Genomic DNA, 13,397 nt, shown 5'->3' on the forward strand with positions numbered 1-13,397 from the left:
TTCTTATTCTTTTTCTTTTTTTTCTAAACGTCCAAAAAGCAGCGAAATGCTGGCGAATTTTTTCAGAATTTTACCGCCCAATTTTTCCAGAATTTTACTGCCTAATTTTTTCAGTTATTAACAGAGAATTCCAGTGATTTTTTATATCCTTTATAGTTTATTCTTAGTTCTTATTGCCTTTCTTATGTGTTATGTAGTTGTTCTTTTAATGGCGCCAAAAGAAGATAGGAAAGATCCGGTTTGGGCTTACTCTGAAAGAGTTTGCGAGACGAACAAGATGGCAATTAGATGTCTTTTTTGTGACAAGATTTCAAATGGAGGAATCTATCGTCAAAAAGCGCATCTAATCGGCGGTGATCCAAATGTCGCATCTTGTTCTAAAGTTCCGTCGCATGTGAAGGAAGATTTGAAAGCATTCCTTCATAAAAAGAAAGAGTTAAAGACTCAACTGATTCATGAACAAGAACTGTATCCAAAATCACAAAAACGGGGAAGGATGCAACCAATGTCTTCTAGTTTTGGATCTACTGGCAAGACCAAAGGTCCTATGGATTGTTACTTCTCGCAAAAATCCGGAGATAAGGAAGAAAAAAATGGTAATCCTCAAATTGATGCCAAAACGATTTTGAGGGATCGTGCAATTATAATGTTTGCGCGGTGGATGTATGATGCAGGTCTTCTTTTTAATTGTGTTAATTATACTGACACTTTTTCTGCTTTTATTGAGGCCGTAGGTCAATATGGTCCAGGAATGAAGCCTCCAACATATCATGAAGTTAGAGGGCCATATCTAAAAAAAGAGGTAGCAGAGGTGAACAAAATCGTGGAGGAGCACAAAGTAGAATGGAACAAGTTTGGTTGTTCCATTATGATGGATAAGTGGACGGCGAGAAATGAAAAAATGATCATCAATGTCTTGGTGAATTCTCCTAAGGGAAGCCTGTTTCTCGAGTCCGTTGATGCAAGCGACTCTTCGACTGATTCAACCAAAATGTACTCCTTGTTCAAGAGTACAATAGACTCTATTGGAGAAGAAAATATTGTTCAAGTTGTCACGGAAAATGCCAGTAAAAATGTTAAAGCTGGCGATTTGATGTCTGTTGGGTACCCGCATATTTATTGGATTCCGTGTGCAGCACATTCCATTAATTTGATCTTCGGTGATATTTTCAAGGAAATACCATTTAGTTCAATCTTTAATCAGGCAATTAGAGTGCATTCCTATATTTTTCAAAGGCCTTTGTTATTGAATATGATGAAGAAATTCACTAAACAAAGAAGCTTGGTGAAACCCGCAAAGACAAGATTTGCTACTGCTTTCTTGACTTTGCATAGGATGTATGAGCAAAAAAGCAATTTGAAGAAGTTGTTTGTTTCAGATGAGTACACTAATAGTGCCTATGGAAGGGAAGCTCGAGGGAGAGAATCTGCAGATATTATACTTTCTCCTTCATTCTGGAACAATGTGGTTCATGCATTGAAGATTGGTGGTCCTTTAGTTAAAGTGCTTCGTTTGGTGGATGAGGAGCAAATGCCACCAATGGGCTACCTATACGAAGCAATGGATAGGGCAAAAGAGGCTATTCAAGTCTCGTTTAGTGATCAAGGAAAATACAAAAGAGTCTTTGAGATCATAGATAAAAGGTGGGATAGTAAGCTTCATAGCCCTTTGCATGCAGCTGGACTTGTTTTGAACCCGGAACTGTTTTATGACAATGAAGAAAGGATTCTAGGAGATGAACCTTTGTTGAATGGATACTATGAATGTATTGAGAAGTTGATACCTGAAGAATCTGTGCAAGATAAAATAACAGAGCAATTTAGTATTTATAGGAATGTTGAGCAACTTTTTGGAAAAAACATGGCGATTAGACAAAGAAAGACGAAGTCACCAGGTGAGCGAGTGCTTATATGTTGTTTTATAGTTAATAAGTTATTTCTTTATAAATATTATGTTTTGAAAATTTGTTCTACTTCTACAGTTGAATGGTGGAAGCAATATGGCCATTTCACTCCGGATTTACAAAAGTTTTCCATCAAGGTTCTAAGTCTAACATGTAGCTCATCCGGGTGTGAAAGGAATTGGAGCGTGTTTGAACATGTAAGAACTAAGAAGAAAGATTTAGTATATTGAGATAATTAAATTATATCTCAATTGTCCTAAACTTACTAATTACTTATTATTTGCAGATTCATACCAAAAAAAAGGAACAAACTAACCTTGAAGCGTCTCAATGATCTAGTATTCATTAAGTACAATAGAACATTGAGGCGTCGTTACAACACTCGCAATGTAATTGATCCAATTAGTTTGGACAACATCGATGATGCTAATGAATGGCTAACTGGAGTCCCGGAAGATCATGCAGATGAAGAAGTATTTGAGGAAACTTCTGATTTCACTTGGGGTGATGTTGCGGAGGCGCGTGGAATTGGGGAGAGGATTTATGGTTTGAGGGGGAATACCTCAACTTCAAGTTCACAGAGGAAGGGAAAAGAGGCAGCTAGTTTGTCCCTAGTTGATGAAGAAGAAGAAGTTGAAGAAGATGACGAGCAATATAATAATGATAGTGGAATACAAGAATTTGACAATCTTGTAGAAGAATAAGATGCTCATTTTGTGTTTTAATTGATGCTACTATTTAGTTTTTACATTGAAGTATTGAACATTTGCTTACAATTACATGTGTTGTCTATGCAATATTTATTTTTTATTTTTTTTTTATAAATTTCGCTTCACTTCAAAAAAGCGAGCGCTTCGCTTCTCGCTTCTCGCTTTAAGCGAAATGGGGTTTGTCGCTTTTTCTCGCTTCACGCTCTTCACAACACTGGTTGGACCCTAATATTATTACTCAAGCTTCATCCCAGAGTAAATTTTCTCCCTTGTGACCTCTCAAAATAAAAATAAAAAATTCTCCCTTGTGTGCGCTGAACTGATACTTCTCTGCTCTGCTTATGCTGTGACTACGAGTGACTCATTTTCAAGACACTGTTTGCTAGTCTATGTGGTTTTTATTATGTTCTTGGATTCTTTTTTCCTAAGTCCTTTTCTATGTTTATTTATTTTATTTATTTATCACTATATTCATACCTATCAAAAAAAGAAGTTTGTTACTATGTTTATCGGAGGTTTTATATGCAGAAGATTTTTATTTCAAATTTGTTTTTGGGATTTTGATGGCGAAAGAGAACTGAAGACTATAGATGCCATTAAAGGGCAACACCACACCATAATTTCTTATTAAATTCATGGTTTTCTAATGGCATAACGATAAGGAGCCTCCAATCACATTCTCAACTCTCAAGCAGTTGGGCTAGCCTTTTGTCTTGTGTAAATAACTAATGTGTGTGTGTGTGTGTGTGTATATATATATATATATATATATATATATATATATATATATATATATATATATATATATATATATATATTTCTCAGTAGCTTTTCTTTGCTAATGATATGCTTCTATAGCATTTTGAAGATTATCTTTTTGTTTTGATAATGAAAATTGGGTTTTTGTGCTTAAAGCATTGGTAGATCTTGACGTATTTCTAAGTTTTTCGTGTTTGACAAGTCTGAGGACTAGTGTTTGTGTTGTATGCGATTTGAGGGCAACCTAGGAAAGAGTAGTTTCTGCAGAAAACTGAAAAACTATTTTCAAGTGCACTGTCATCTACTGATATATTTGTATATTTGGTTGTTGATTGGTGTTATAGTGTGATTTAGCAGACAGCTGGACAACTAGTTGGTTTCTTTCTTTTGATTATTACCTTCATTGATCAACCTTTGAGTTTTGCAATTAGTCTTCCTGTTAATTGTTTTTTTCTGGGACATGTCTTCTATGTTGACAGTGTGGTCTAGGTGATGCTTTCCGTTGCAGTACGTGTCCTTATAAGGGTCTTCCTCCATTCAAACTAGGCGAAAAGGTACATGTCAAGAACAAGTTATTCCCCTCTATTTTTCTATTTCCTTCTCTGAGGTTTCATTATGCAGGAATAAATATACATTTATATGTTCCTTACTTACCTAAGGAAAAAGATTGCAGTATACATGAAGATGATGTGTACTGACATTTTGTTGTAATGATGCCAGTATTTATGGTGAACATGAAAGTGAAACCTTTGATTATTGACCAAAATCTGATTGCCTCTTTGAAGCTTTTGTCTCACCAATCATTTATTTATGGAAATAATGCATTTAGATGACAAGCAACGGAGTTGTGATTCTACTCTTTGTTAGAATCCTGAATAAGAGGAGGGTAGTATGAACTGGTTTATGATTGGCATCTCAAGTATTCTTTTTTTTTTTTTTTTTGAAAATAATTTGACTAGAAGTTCTGATTTGTTACTTTGCTTTGTTTGGATCTCACGTGTGGCTGTCTTAGAATATGAAGAGACCTAGTTGACCTGTTTTAAAACTGATGGTGGATCCTAAATATAGGACTATATTTATGTAAGGCTTTGAAGTGATGTTAAATCTCATCGGGTTTTGCTTGTTGGTGGTTAAGAATAATAACTTATGTAAAGAAAAAGTTCTTTTGGTATTGAGTTTTGAATAAAATTCAATATACATTATAAAAAGAAGGATTAATGGGAGTATAAAAATTCAATATACATTCAAGTTCTTTTGTTTTTTTGTGTTTTGTGAAATGGGAAACCATTTAATCCAACGCGATCAGTTATGGCTGTTGCACTTGATGTTGTTCTTCACTGAGCATAATGATTCCTGGGGAGTCCTAGTCTCTGGTTGATTTCATTATTATATTCTTGTTTGCAATGGATGTGTGATAAATTCCAATTGAGTATGACACCTCTCTCACTGCTTTGGTAGGTAACGCTTTCTGGGAATTTTCTTGATGCTGACATCTAATTGCAGATGATAACAGTCAGATATGAGATTGTTCATTTTGGTTGAGGTGAGATAAGTGAATGTGTAATATGGACTCTTGAAGAAGTGAGGGAAATAGCAGTGGACTGTGAACTACTGTTAAGACTTGGATTTGTTGCTTGATTGGAAAGAAAATGATGAACGCCAGGAGGATTGGTGATCTCGAATGTGAAAGGGTAGAGTTTATGAGTTATGACTCGCAATTCTTAGCACTATGCGTTTGCTCGCTTGATTTGCCATCATTTTGTTTGGCTTCGAGGTGTAACTTTTTTTGGTTGGATTGAATTAATTTTGATTCATCGACATCAATTTGGACAGTTGAAGAAAATTTCAACTTGTAAATCACTTCGCACTATTTGGTATGCAAAATCAGAAAACATTTTCGAAGTGAAAAATTTGAGAGCAGTATCCATTCAGAACTCTTTTGGTAGGAGAAAAAGATGCTACATATCCATAGAATTTCGACGAAAGAGGCAACATGATTGATGCTACAGTACCCTACAAATACTGCTATATTAACTATATTTCGCTGAAGCGTTTAACATTTTTCATTTTCTCTGTAAAAATCATTTTGATTCCCTAAGTTTGCATTAAAAATCAAATTACTCCTCCAACATTAAACAATAAATATTCTGCTCCCTTATCATATGCATTGTCTATTTTACCCTTGGCCTTTTTAATTCCTCCTCTATGCACATAATTTTTTTTATTATATTTAAATTGGTAAAACACTTAGCTAAATATCTAAATTATGAAATTTATAATTAAAGCTCAATAAAATTTAACTAGAATAGTACTTTTATGAATTTATAACAAAATTTATCGTTAATATTTTTTATTGTTACTTTAATATTAAGTATATATTTAAGTTTTACTTTCTCTTTTATTCTTTATTACACACACATACATATATTTTTTTAATTAACGAAATATATTTTAAGTTGCAATTTAAAGAACATTCAAGTTATAAATATGTAATCTTTTAGGATTTTTAAGACGTAGTTGAGCAAACAGATATTCACCAATCTGCAATATGAGAATTGCCAGTATTTGTGTTTTCATCAATTGATTTTTGAGTTAAAACGGAGTATCGACCTCATTCAAAAGGTGGAGAAGGGGCTACGATTAATGTTGAGCATAAGTTGGTTAAAGCCGCCAACAACACACACGAACACTGACTACGGGTTCAACTGAACTCATAACTTTCGACGTGAATTAAAATTATAAAAATAATAGATATGAACCCATAACTTTAAAACTATAATGAGTTAAATATTAAAAACCTTAAAATTAAACCGATAAGATTTAAATCCTGGATGACAACACATACACCCTTACTCCTGAGATTTTACTCTTTCAATACTTTGTGTATTTTTTAAAGAGTCAGGCAATGCCCCCTTTCCTGTCTCCAAGTGTATTATCAACTGATTCTCTTATCTCACCCAAACAATAATGTATATTTTTGAACTGGCTTCAGTAGATAATTCAGATTTTAAAAAAAAATAATTCTGCAATCTCATAAAAAACTATAAATATATTGGAGAGAGCTACGTATCAATAATAAAGTAGTTTAAATTCCAGCTAGTTCTGCCAATGCTTGCTAGTTACGATGTTCCCATCGTCTCTAATAGTATAAAATTACTGGAGAGGCCTAGGTAAAAAATTTGACATTTATATTTAATTAATAATAGTGTCAAATGAAAAATTACTGTATAAATGTGTTTTAAGGCCCACTAACTCTGGGCCTAAGCGTAAATTATTGTTATAGTGGGCTAACCGGGTTCGTACTCGACTTCAGCCCTACATTTCTTGGCAGGTCTTTTCCATTTTTGCTCCTCTGCATCTCTTCGGTCAGTGTATATTCCTCTCTCGCAAAGATTTCACTATCCCTCCTTCAGATATTAGACAACAATCCCTTATTACTAAACTGGTTTTGTTATTTTGGTAGGAAGAAGTTTCATATTATTGCAGGCAAGATGAAAGTTATACGCAGTGTCTTATGGGCTGCCAATGCTTTCAAATTACATTCTTCTCAAACTTTCAGGACCTTTTCTGCACTTCCAAATTATGGTGGGTACTACTAAATGAAATTGCATATCTTTGTTATTGAATTTGGAGTTTATTTTGAACCATATATTTGCGAGCTTAAAAATTTTGCCTTTAGTGACAGACTCAATATTATTTATACCAGTAACTTAAATGGTTTCCGCCTTTATTTTATGCAAAGATTAAGACTTATAAGTTGAATGATGTGCTTTGATAGTTGTACCTTTTTTGGTTATTATATTGAATCTCACTTGAAGAGTGAAATCTGACTTTTGTTAAAATCATAATCAGAGGATTAGAGATTGCATGATTGTATTGTAGATAAACTATTCATATTACTCTTCAATAACTAAGACTCCTCAAAATGGAAGATAGTTGCTTGTGGATTTTTGAATTTTTTTCAAATGTTATGGATAAATTTTGATCCAAGTAAATGGAAGAGTTCAGCTGAGCACTTGAGAGTTTAGTGGTATGAAATATGAAATATATATGAGGGGAAGGATAGAAGACTAGTGTTATTTGTGTTTCTTCTCTTTCTATGAATATATATATGGATTACAAAGAGAAAGACAAGTTTTACAAGGATGTCACAAGATAGTCCTCCCATGTACTGTAAGGATCATGTAATAGAGACCCCAGTGTGTACCTGCCTTGATTTCATTTTACTTGTTTTGTTTCTTTAGTAGGTAAAAACGTTAAGGATTGTCCTTCCTTTCTTTTGTTTTCAAGCATTCGAATATCATAAGTTTTGTTGTGTATTTTGTCAAATCTTTCCATGAGGGGTATTTGTTGAGAGGAGATGCTATCAAAACGAGAGACTTAGAGGAAAGAAAAAGAGGAAAAATATGAAGTGAGGCGTGAGGGGAGAGAGAGAGGGCAGCAATGAGAGAAAGGAAAAATGATAGCATCCTAGGAAGCTCAACTCTATTTAAGGACAAGGATGAAGCTTTGGAATCTCAAAGAGGGCCTTTAACAAGATGTCAAGCTAAAGAGTTGCAAAACAAGGTCATTAGACTTCAAGTGCAAATAAAGAAGTTGTTAATTGGAAAGAAGAGCTCAAGCATAAAGGATCTGAATTGGCTAGGTGTTACAATTGTTTCACGGCCCAAATTTATGTCCAACATGAGAAAGATTGGATTCCAAGAGACATCCTTTGAAGAAGGTCCTAATCAGTCCACTTTTGGACCCATTTGACACCTAAAATGTGTCCAAACTTGCAGCCCAATAAGTTCTACATAAAGCCACGTTTTTATAACATAAAAAGGACTTACTTGCTGCCCAAGAAGGGTTCATAGGCGTGCTAAAAGTTGAGTGCAAGTTGCTTGCAAGTTGCCTTTAAGATTTCCAAGATTGTCAAGATCCTATCTAAGATTAGTTGGAACTTTCAAGATCCTAGATTGGTTTTAACTTATTTCTATATATTTTGGTACTAGATTTATTGCTTTCCTAGGTAGTTAAAGTTATGTTTTCTTTTTCCTAAGATTGTTGGAGTTACTTTTCAAGATTGACTTGGTTTTTGCTTCCTAGTACTTTTCCTTCCCCTAAGGTAGTTGGACTTGTTGTCCAAAGTAGTTTTAACACTTTATTTCCTTGTTTTTTTAGGCTCAATTTCGTGACCCCTTACCTCTATATAAAGGGGCGTCTTCTTTGTTTTTAGACTTAGATTATTGCAGACTATTATTAATAAAAATTGTGAGATTTTTCTTGCACTCTTGTGTGTGGCTACTCTTGGATTTATTCTTCAACCTTCAAGACTCAACTTAAGGTGGTAAGATTAAACCCTATTCGAAATCTTAGATCACTTCTAGGTATTCAAGAAAGGTGATAAGTTTAGGCTTATTGTTGTTTCTTGTTATTCTAAAGGGCCGGGTTTCACAATCTATCTCTTGTTTTTAATTATCTATCAAAGGCGATTAGTTCTTCGTTCGCTAATTGTTGTTGTTAGGATTCAACTTCACGATAGACTTCTTGAATTCAAGAAACTCTTTCTTGAATATCTTTAATTTCTGCCTTCTTTTTTGTTTCTCTACTTTCTTTTAGTTTCCGCACGTTTCTTGATTTTCTTATTTTTCTTTAGTTGTTAGGATGCTATCATAAGGAGATGGAGCACAACTTCTGGATTTAAAATTAGACTCTCCATTACTAACATCTTGAGTAATAGAAAGGGAATTGTCTCCAGCGGTGGTAGAACATTGTGGTTTGTAATTATGTGGATGTGTTTGAATCTATTACAATGTCTATCTCACTTGTATTTAGTAGATCCAGGAATCTCTTTTACTTGTTTTTTCTAGTTTTTTAATATGCATCTGCAGAACAGTATATTGTGTAGCTCGCATACATATGCCCTTGCCTCTTATTCTGGGCTTGAGATACGCAGTAATTTTTGAACTGTTGGCTCAATAGAGCATTTTGCTGCAGGTATTCAAGGGAAGACTGAAAGCAAAATATGCAGTAATCAGCACTCAATCTTGGGAATGAATGTTCATTCACCACATAATGTTGGTAGTAGAAGGTGTTTCATACATTCTGAAAGCCCAAAGGAAGCTGAGATGGGAAACAATTCTCGACCAATGGACTTTGTTAGAGGACTTACGGAGGACAATACGAGGGGTTTTCTGGGTGGTGCTCCACTTTCTAGGTATCACGTTGAGCAGGATGCTGATATTGTTCATATAAAAGTTCTTCGCAACAATGCCTTTGTTACTGTGACGGATTCAAAAGGGAACAAAAAATTTGGGTCTACTGCAGGTAAGATAACAGGAAAAGGAACGAAAATTGCAAGATACGCTGCCGAATCAACTGCTGAACATGTTGGGCGTGAAGCCAGAGACCGGGGCTTGAGGTCAGTGGTCATGAAAGTAAATGGCTTTACTTTCTTTAAGAAAAAGAAGCAAGCAATTCTAAGCTTCAGAGAGGGCTATACTCATTCTCGTGGAGATAAGAATCCTGTGGTATTCATTGAGGACACAACGCGACGCCCTCATAATGGATGCCGCCTCCCAAAGAAGCGTCGCATCTAATTGCTATAATTGGATGATCAATTTTTCCTGTTATTTGGAGTGCGATAAGTTAGCCTTTAGATTTTTGCAGGGAATGAAATCATTTTTACTGCTTAATAAACAGTCCCTACTGGTTTTGGAGGTCTTCAGCTGTCTTAATACATGGAGTAAAAGTAGGCCGCTTCCGCTTATCAATTACACAGTATCTGATGTGATATTGACAATATCAGATTGCAAATAGGGCTTTGTTTTGTGCAATTGGTGGGAGACTTTTGGTTGACATTAAACCTCAACCTCTGAAAATGTTTCATGGAAACTAGTGTTTGTGGCAAACTGCTATATTATCATTAATGATTTCATTTTGCGACTGATCAATTGTATTTATTTGTCATATTTGTACTTGAACTGAACGTGTACTGATGGTTCAGTCCATTTGGATTACCGAAGAGTTATTTTCATGTTTTCAGGTGTTTCAAGGTCGAGTTTAGCTTTCTACTAACTCTACTGATCTAGATGTCTGTCTCAGAAGAATAAAATAGATACTCCCCATGTTCCTTAAACTCTACAAATTGAAGGGAAAAAAACTAGAAGAGGGATTGCTTTCTTTCCCAGGATTGCCTCCCAAACCAGTGGCAAGAATGGGCCTTTCTTGTCCAAGTATTGGCTAACAGCTTTCTGGTCAGGGACAAGTCCCATCTGCCTCACTGTTTTAATCATGTTTTCAAGTTGGAGGAACGTCCAGCTTCCAACATTTCCATGCAAAATTCAATGGCATCCTCTAATCTTCTTCCTTGACATAGACCCATAACTAGAAGCATTTGGAATAATACTTCGTCGTCTGCTTCTTCAGGTAAAGCCGGACGTATCCCTCCATTCATCTTTCCGGCGAAATAGTTGGGTTTAAATTTTCCTCTTTATGGTCAAATCCAATCCTCGCCCTTCTATAAAGTGGGATTGGATTTGTAGAGTTGGTGTTGTTGGCTTTGGGATGGATATGAAGGTCTTCTGGAATCACTTCTTAAGGGCCTATTAGGTATAGGATCAGGAGGATAGTCAGATTGAGCGGATTCATTGTTGAATTTGATGGAGCTGCTAAATGACCGTAATATTGTTGATAGAGGTATCTCATTTGCTTTAATTTTTGGACTGCCAAAATACAACAGCATACCCAGTATATATTACGGGGGAGTTTTCGCTCTAGTAATATCAACAATGTAAATAACTATAGAGAAGCAATTTTGATTTTGAAAATTCTGAACTAATTCATCCAGTCACTATTTTGAAAATTAAAAATGCTCTCAAATCGTTCCAATGGCCTTTATCCTTTTTTTCTTTCAAAAATATTGGGATGAACTACGCTTCCAACTTACTAATTTCTATCTTGAAACTTCTGAAACCAAGACTGCCGAAATTTAAGCATAAAACGTACATTTGCTTAATTCCATAATGCCAAAATGCTAAAACTATTAGACAATATAGACCAATTATTTTTGTGCAACACTGCCTAAACTATTTCAAACGAACTTAAGGAAGAAAGGCTAAGATGATGATAAAAATCTATTTAGAAAAGGCTTTTAACAAGCTCGAGTGGTCCTTTGTAAAATTTGCTCTTCGTTATCTTAACTTTCCCCCTGAATTAATCAAAGTTAATTATGTCATGTGTCACTACCATTAGTACTTCCATACTAATAAACGGTTCACAGATTGATTTCTTTTATCTCATTAGGGGAATCAGGCAAGGTGAACCTCCCTCGCCTTACCTGTTTATCATATGGAGGTATTTTTTTAAAGGTATTTATCATATGGAGGTATTTTTTTAAAGGTATTTATCATATGGAGGTATTATCTAGATGGCAAAATACATTGAATGTCAGCACATTGAATGTCAGCCGAGCTTGTTCCCAAATCCGTGGTACACACCTGTAGTCAGGAATAACTTTACACAAAAGTATATTTTTGACACACCATTTTAACTAAGTGGCAAGCGTGTATTTTACGCACGAATGAAGCACCTGAACTGTAATTTTTTTGTATCTGAAGCCTCATTCGGACGCCACATGTTCAATTTTTTGCACTTTTTCATTTTTAGTCATCTTCTTCATTTTTATGAATAAAGTTTCAACCAGTTACTCCATCGATGCTCATAGAGAACACTTGTAATAACTTCAACAGCTCCTCCTCTAATTCATGAACCTGAATCTCATCCCCAAATCCATTACATAGCATTTTCTTTATCAGATATTGCCCTTCATCCTCGCATAAACCCCAATCCGCTGCAATCCTAGACCACTTCCCCTTCTTCTGCATCTATCTCTGGCCTTTGCTTTTTTATTTTTTTGGGTTTGTTTTTCCAACATAAAATCAGTTTTAATGGAAGATAGTACCTACAATTTAATTGTGAGTCTCTACTTGATTTATCAAATCCAGCGATAACTTCGTCAATTTCATTTCATGCATTTTAATGAATGCTACCTAGAGATAATTTCTTTTCACAACCCCCAACCCATGATTCTACTAAATTATTCGAAGAAGTAGAGGGTTCAATTTTTTCTTCAAAAATTTGGGGTTTGAAACTAAGGGAATCGCTATAAGTTTTCGCCAGAAGGTTATTGGCAAGCCCTTTTAAACTAGACTCACTAGTCCGGATCATGGGTCAAGTGTTGTGTAAAATAATTAACTCTAGGTACCATTCATTGAAATGCATGAAATAAAATTGACGAATTAAAAAAGAGTTGTGAATTTGTCTCCAGATTTGTTAAATCAAATAGAGTCGCACAATTACACTATAGGTACCATCCATGAAATTTCAAGTTGAGTGGTCATGTCTTTACCAATTGTCATTGGATTGATAAAGACTTAGGGTGCGTTTGGTATGAAAGAAATATTTTTCGGATAATGTTTTTCAATATTTTCATGTTTAATTGGCTTAAATGTTTTGGAAAATATTTTTTTCATAAAATAAGGGAAAATATTTTTCAAAACTCTTTTTTAACCTTCTCCACCCTATTCCACATCCCCACCAACTACCACCCACCTCACCCCAAACTACCCCTACCCACCCACCCCAACCCCTACCTCCCCACCCCAATCCCACCCACTCTCACCCACCCCTACCCACCCCAACCTCGCCCGCCACCCACCCTAAATAGATTTATTAGTAAGAGTACTTTCTTTTCATATTGTAGATATGGGGATTTTGGGGAAGGTGAGTTGACGGGAGTAGCATAAAAAAATATTTTCCGAAAAAAGTTTATTCACTCACCAATCAAACAAGAAAAAATAAGTGATAAAACCACTTTTCTAGGAAATGAAAAATATTTTCCTTCCTACCAAACACACCCTTAGTTTAGGTACTCACAATTGTTGGATGATTCTGAAACCTAAGCCCCAAATTGAAAAAATAAGATCTACATTCAGAGAGCGTTTTCCGGTTAAATGCAGAGCCAAAATTGGAGTATCTGACA

General features: G+C 35.1%; 2 protein-coding genes across 3 annotated transcripts; both read left to right on the plus strand.

Annotated features, from left to right (window-relative positions):
* The first annotated feature begins 208 nt into the window (after positions 1-208).
* On the plus strand, positions 209-3,538 carry LOC107759383 (uncharacterized). The gene is made up of 4 exons (XM_075245679.1): positions 209-1,895; positions 1,983-2,070; positions 2,191-2,536; positions 3,473-3,538. The coding sequence occupies exons 1-4, from the start codon at positions 209-211 to the stop codon at positions 3,536-3,538; spliced, it is 2,187 nt and encodes a 728-aa protein (XP_075101780.1).
* A 3,054-nt stretch (positions 3,539-6,592) lies between these two features.
* Positions 6,593-10,391, plus strand: LOC107759385 (small ribosomal subunit protein uS11m-like). Of its 2 annotated transcripts, none has more exons than XM_016577321.2 (3): positions 6,593-6,738; positions 6,837-6,958; positions 9,353-10,391. In XM_016577321.2, exons 2-3 carry the CDS (start codon positions 6,865-6,867, stop codon positions 9,952-9,954), a joined length of 696 nt encoding a protein of 231 aa, XP_016432807.1. In that variant the 5' UTR covers positions 6,593-6,738; positions 6,837-6,864; the 3' UTR covers positions 9,955-10,391. The 2 variants fall into 2 exon arrangements, with proteins under 2 accessions (XP_016432807.1, XP_016432806.1); XM_016577320.2 differs by having other exon boundaries at positions 6,594-6,738; positions 9,338-10,391.
* Positions 10,392-13,397: the final 3,006 nt, after the last annotated feature.

The sequence above is a fragment of the Nicotiana tabacum genome, chromosome 23 (genome assembly GCF_000715075.1).
Source record: "Nicotiana tabacum cultivar K326 chromosome 23, ASM71507v2, whole genome shotgun sequence".
NCBI lineage: Eukaryota > Viridiplantae > Streptophyta > Magnoliopsida > Solanales > Solanaceae > Nicotiana > Nicotiana tabacum.

What these genes read in the sequence shown, in the direction of transcription:
- LOC107759383 (XM_075245679.1), top strand. Translation starts at nt 209, where the DNA reads ATGGCGCCAAAAGAAGATAGGAAAGATCCGGTTTGGGCTTACTCTGAA. An exon ending in CTAACATGTAGCTCATCCGG is followed by an intron (nt 2,071 to 2,190) that starts GTGTGAAAGGAA and finishes TATTATTTGCAG; the next exon opens with ATTCATACCAAAAAAAAGGA. An exon ending in TAGTTGATGAAGAAGAAGAA is followed by an intron (nt 2,537 to 3,472) that starts GTTGAAGAAGAT and finishes ATGCTTCTATAG; the next exon opens with CATTTTGAAGATTATCTTTT.
- LOC107759385 (XM_016577320.2), top strand. Translation starts at nt 6,865, where the DNA reads ATGAAAGTTATACGCAGTGTCTTATGGGCTGCCAATGCTTTCAAATTA. An exon ending in TTCTGCACTTCCAAATTATG is followed by an intron (nt 6,959 to 9,337) that starts GTGGGTACTACT and finishes TTGGCTCAATAG; the next exon opens with AGCATTTTGCTGCAGGTATT.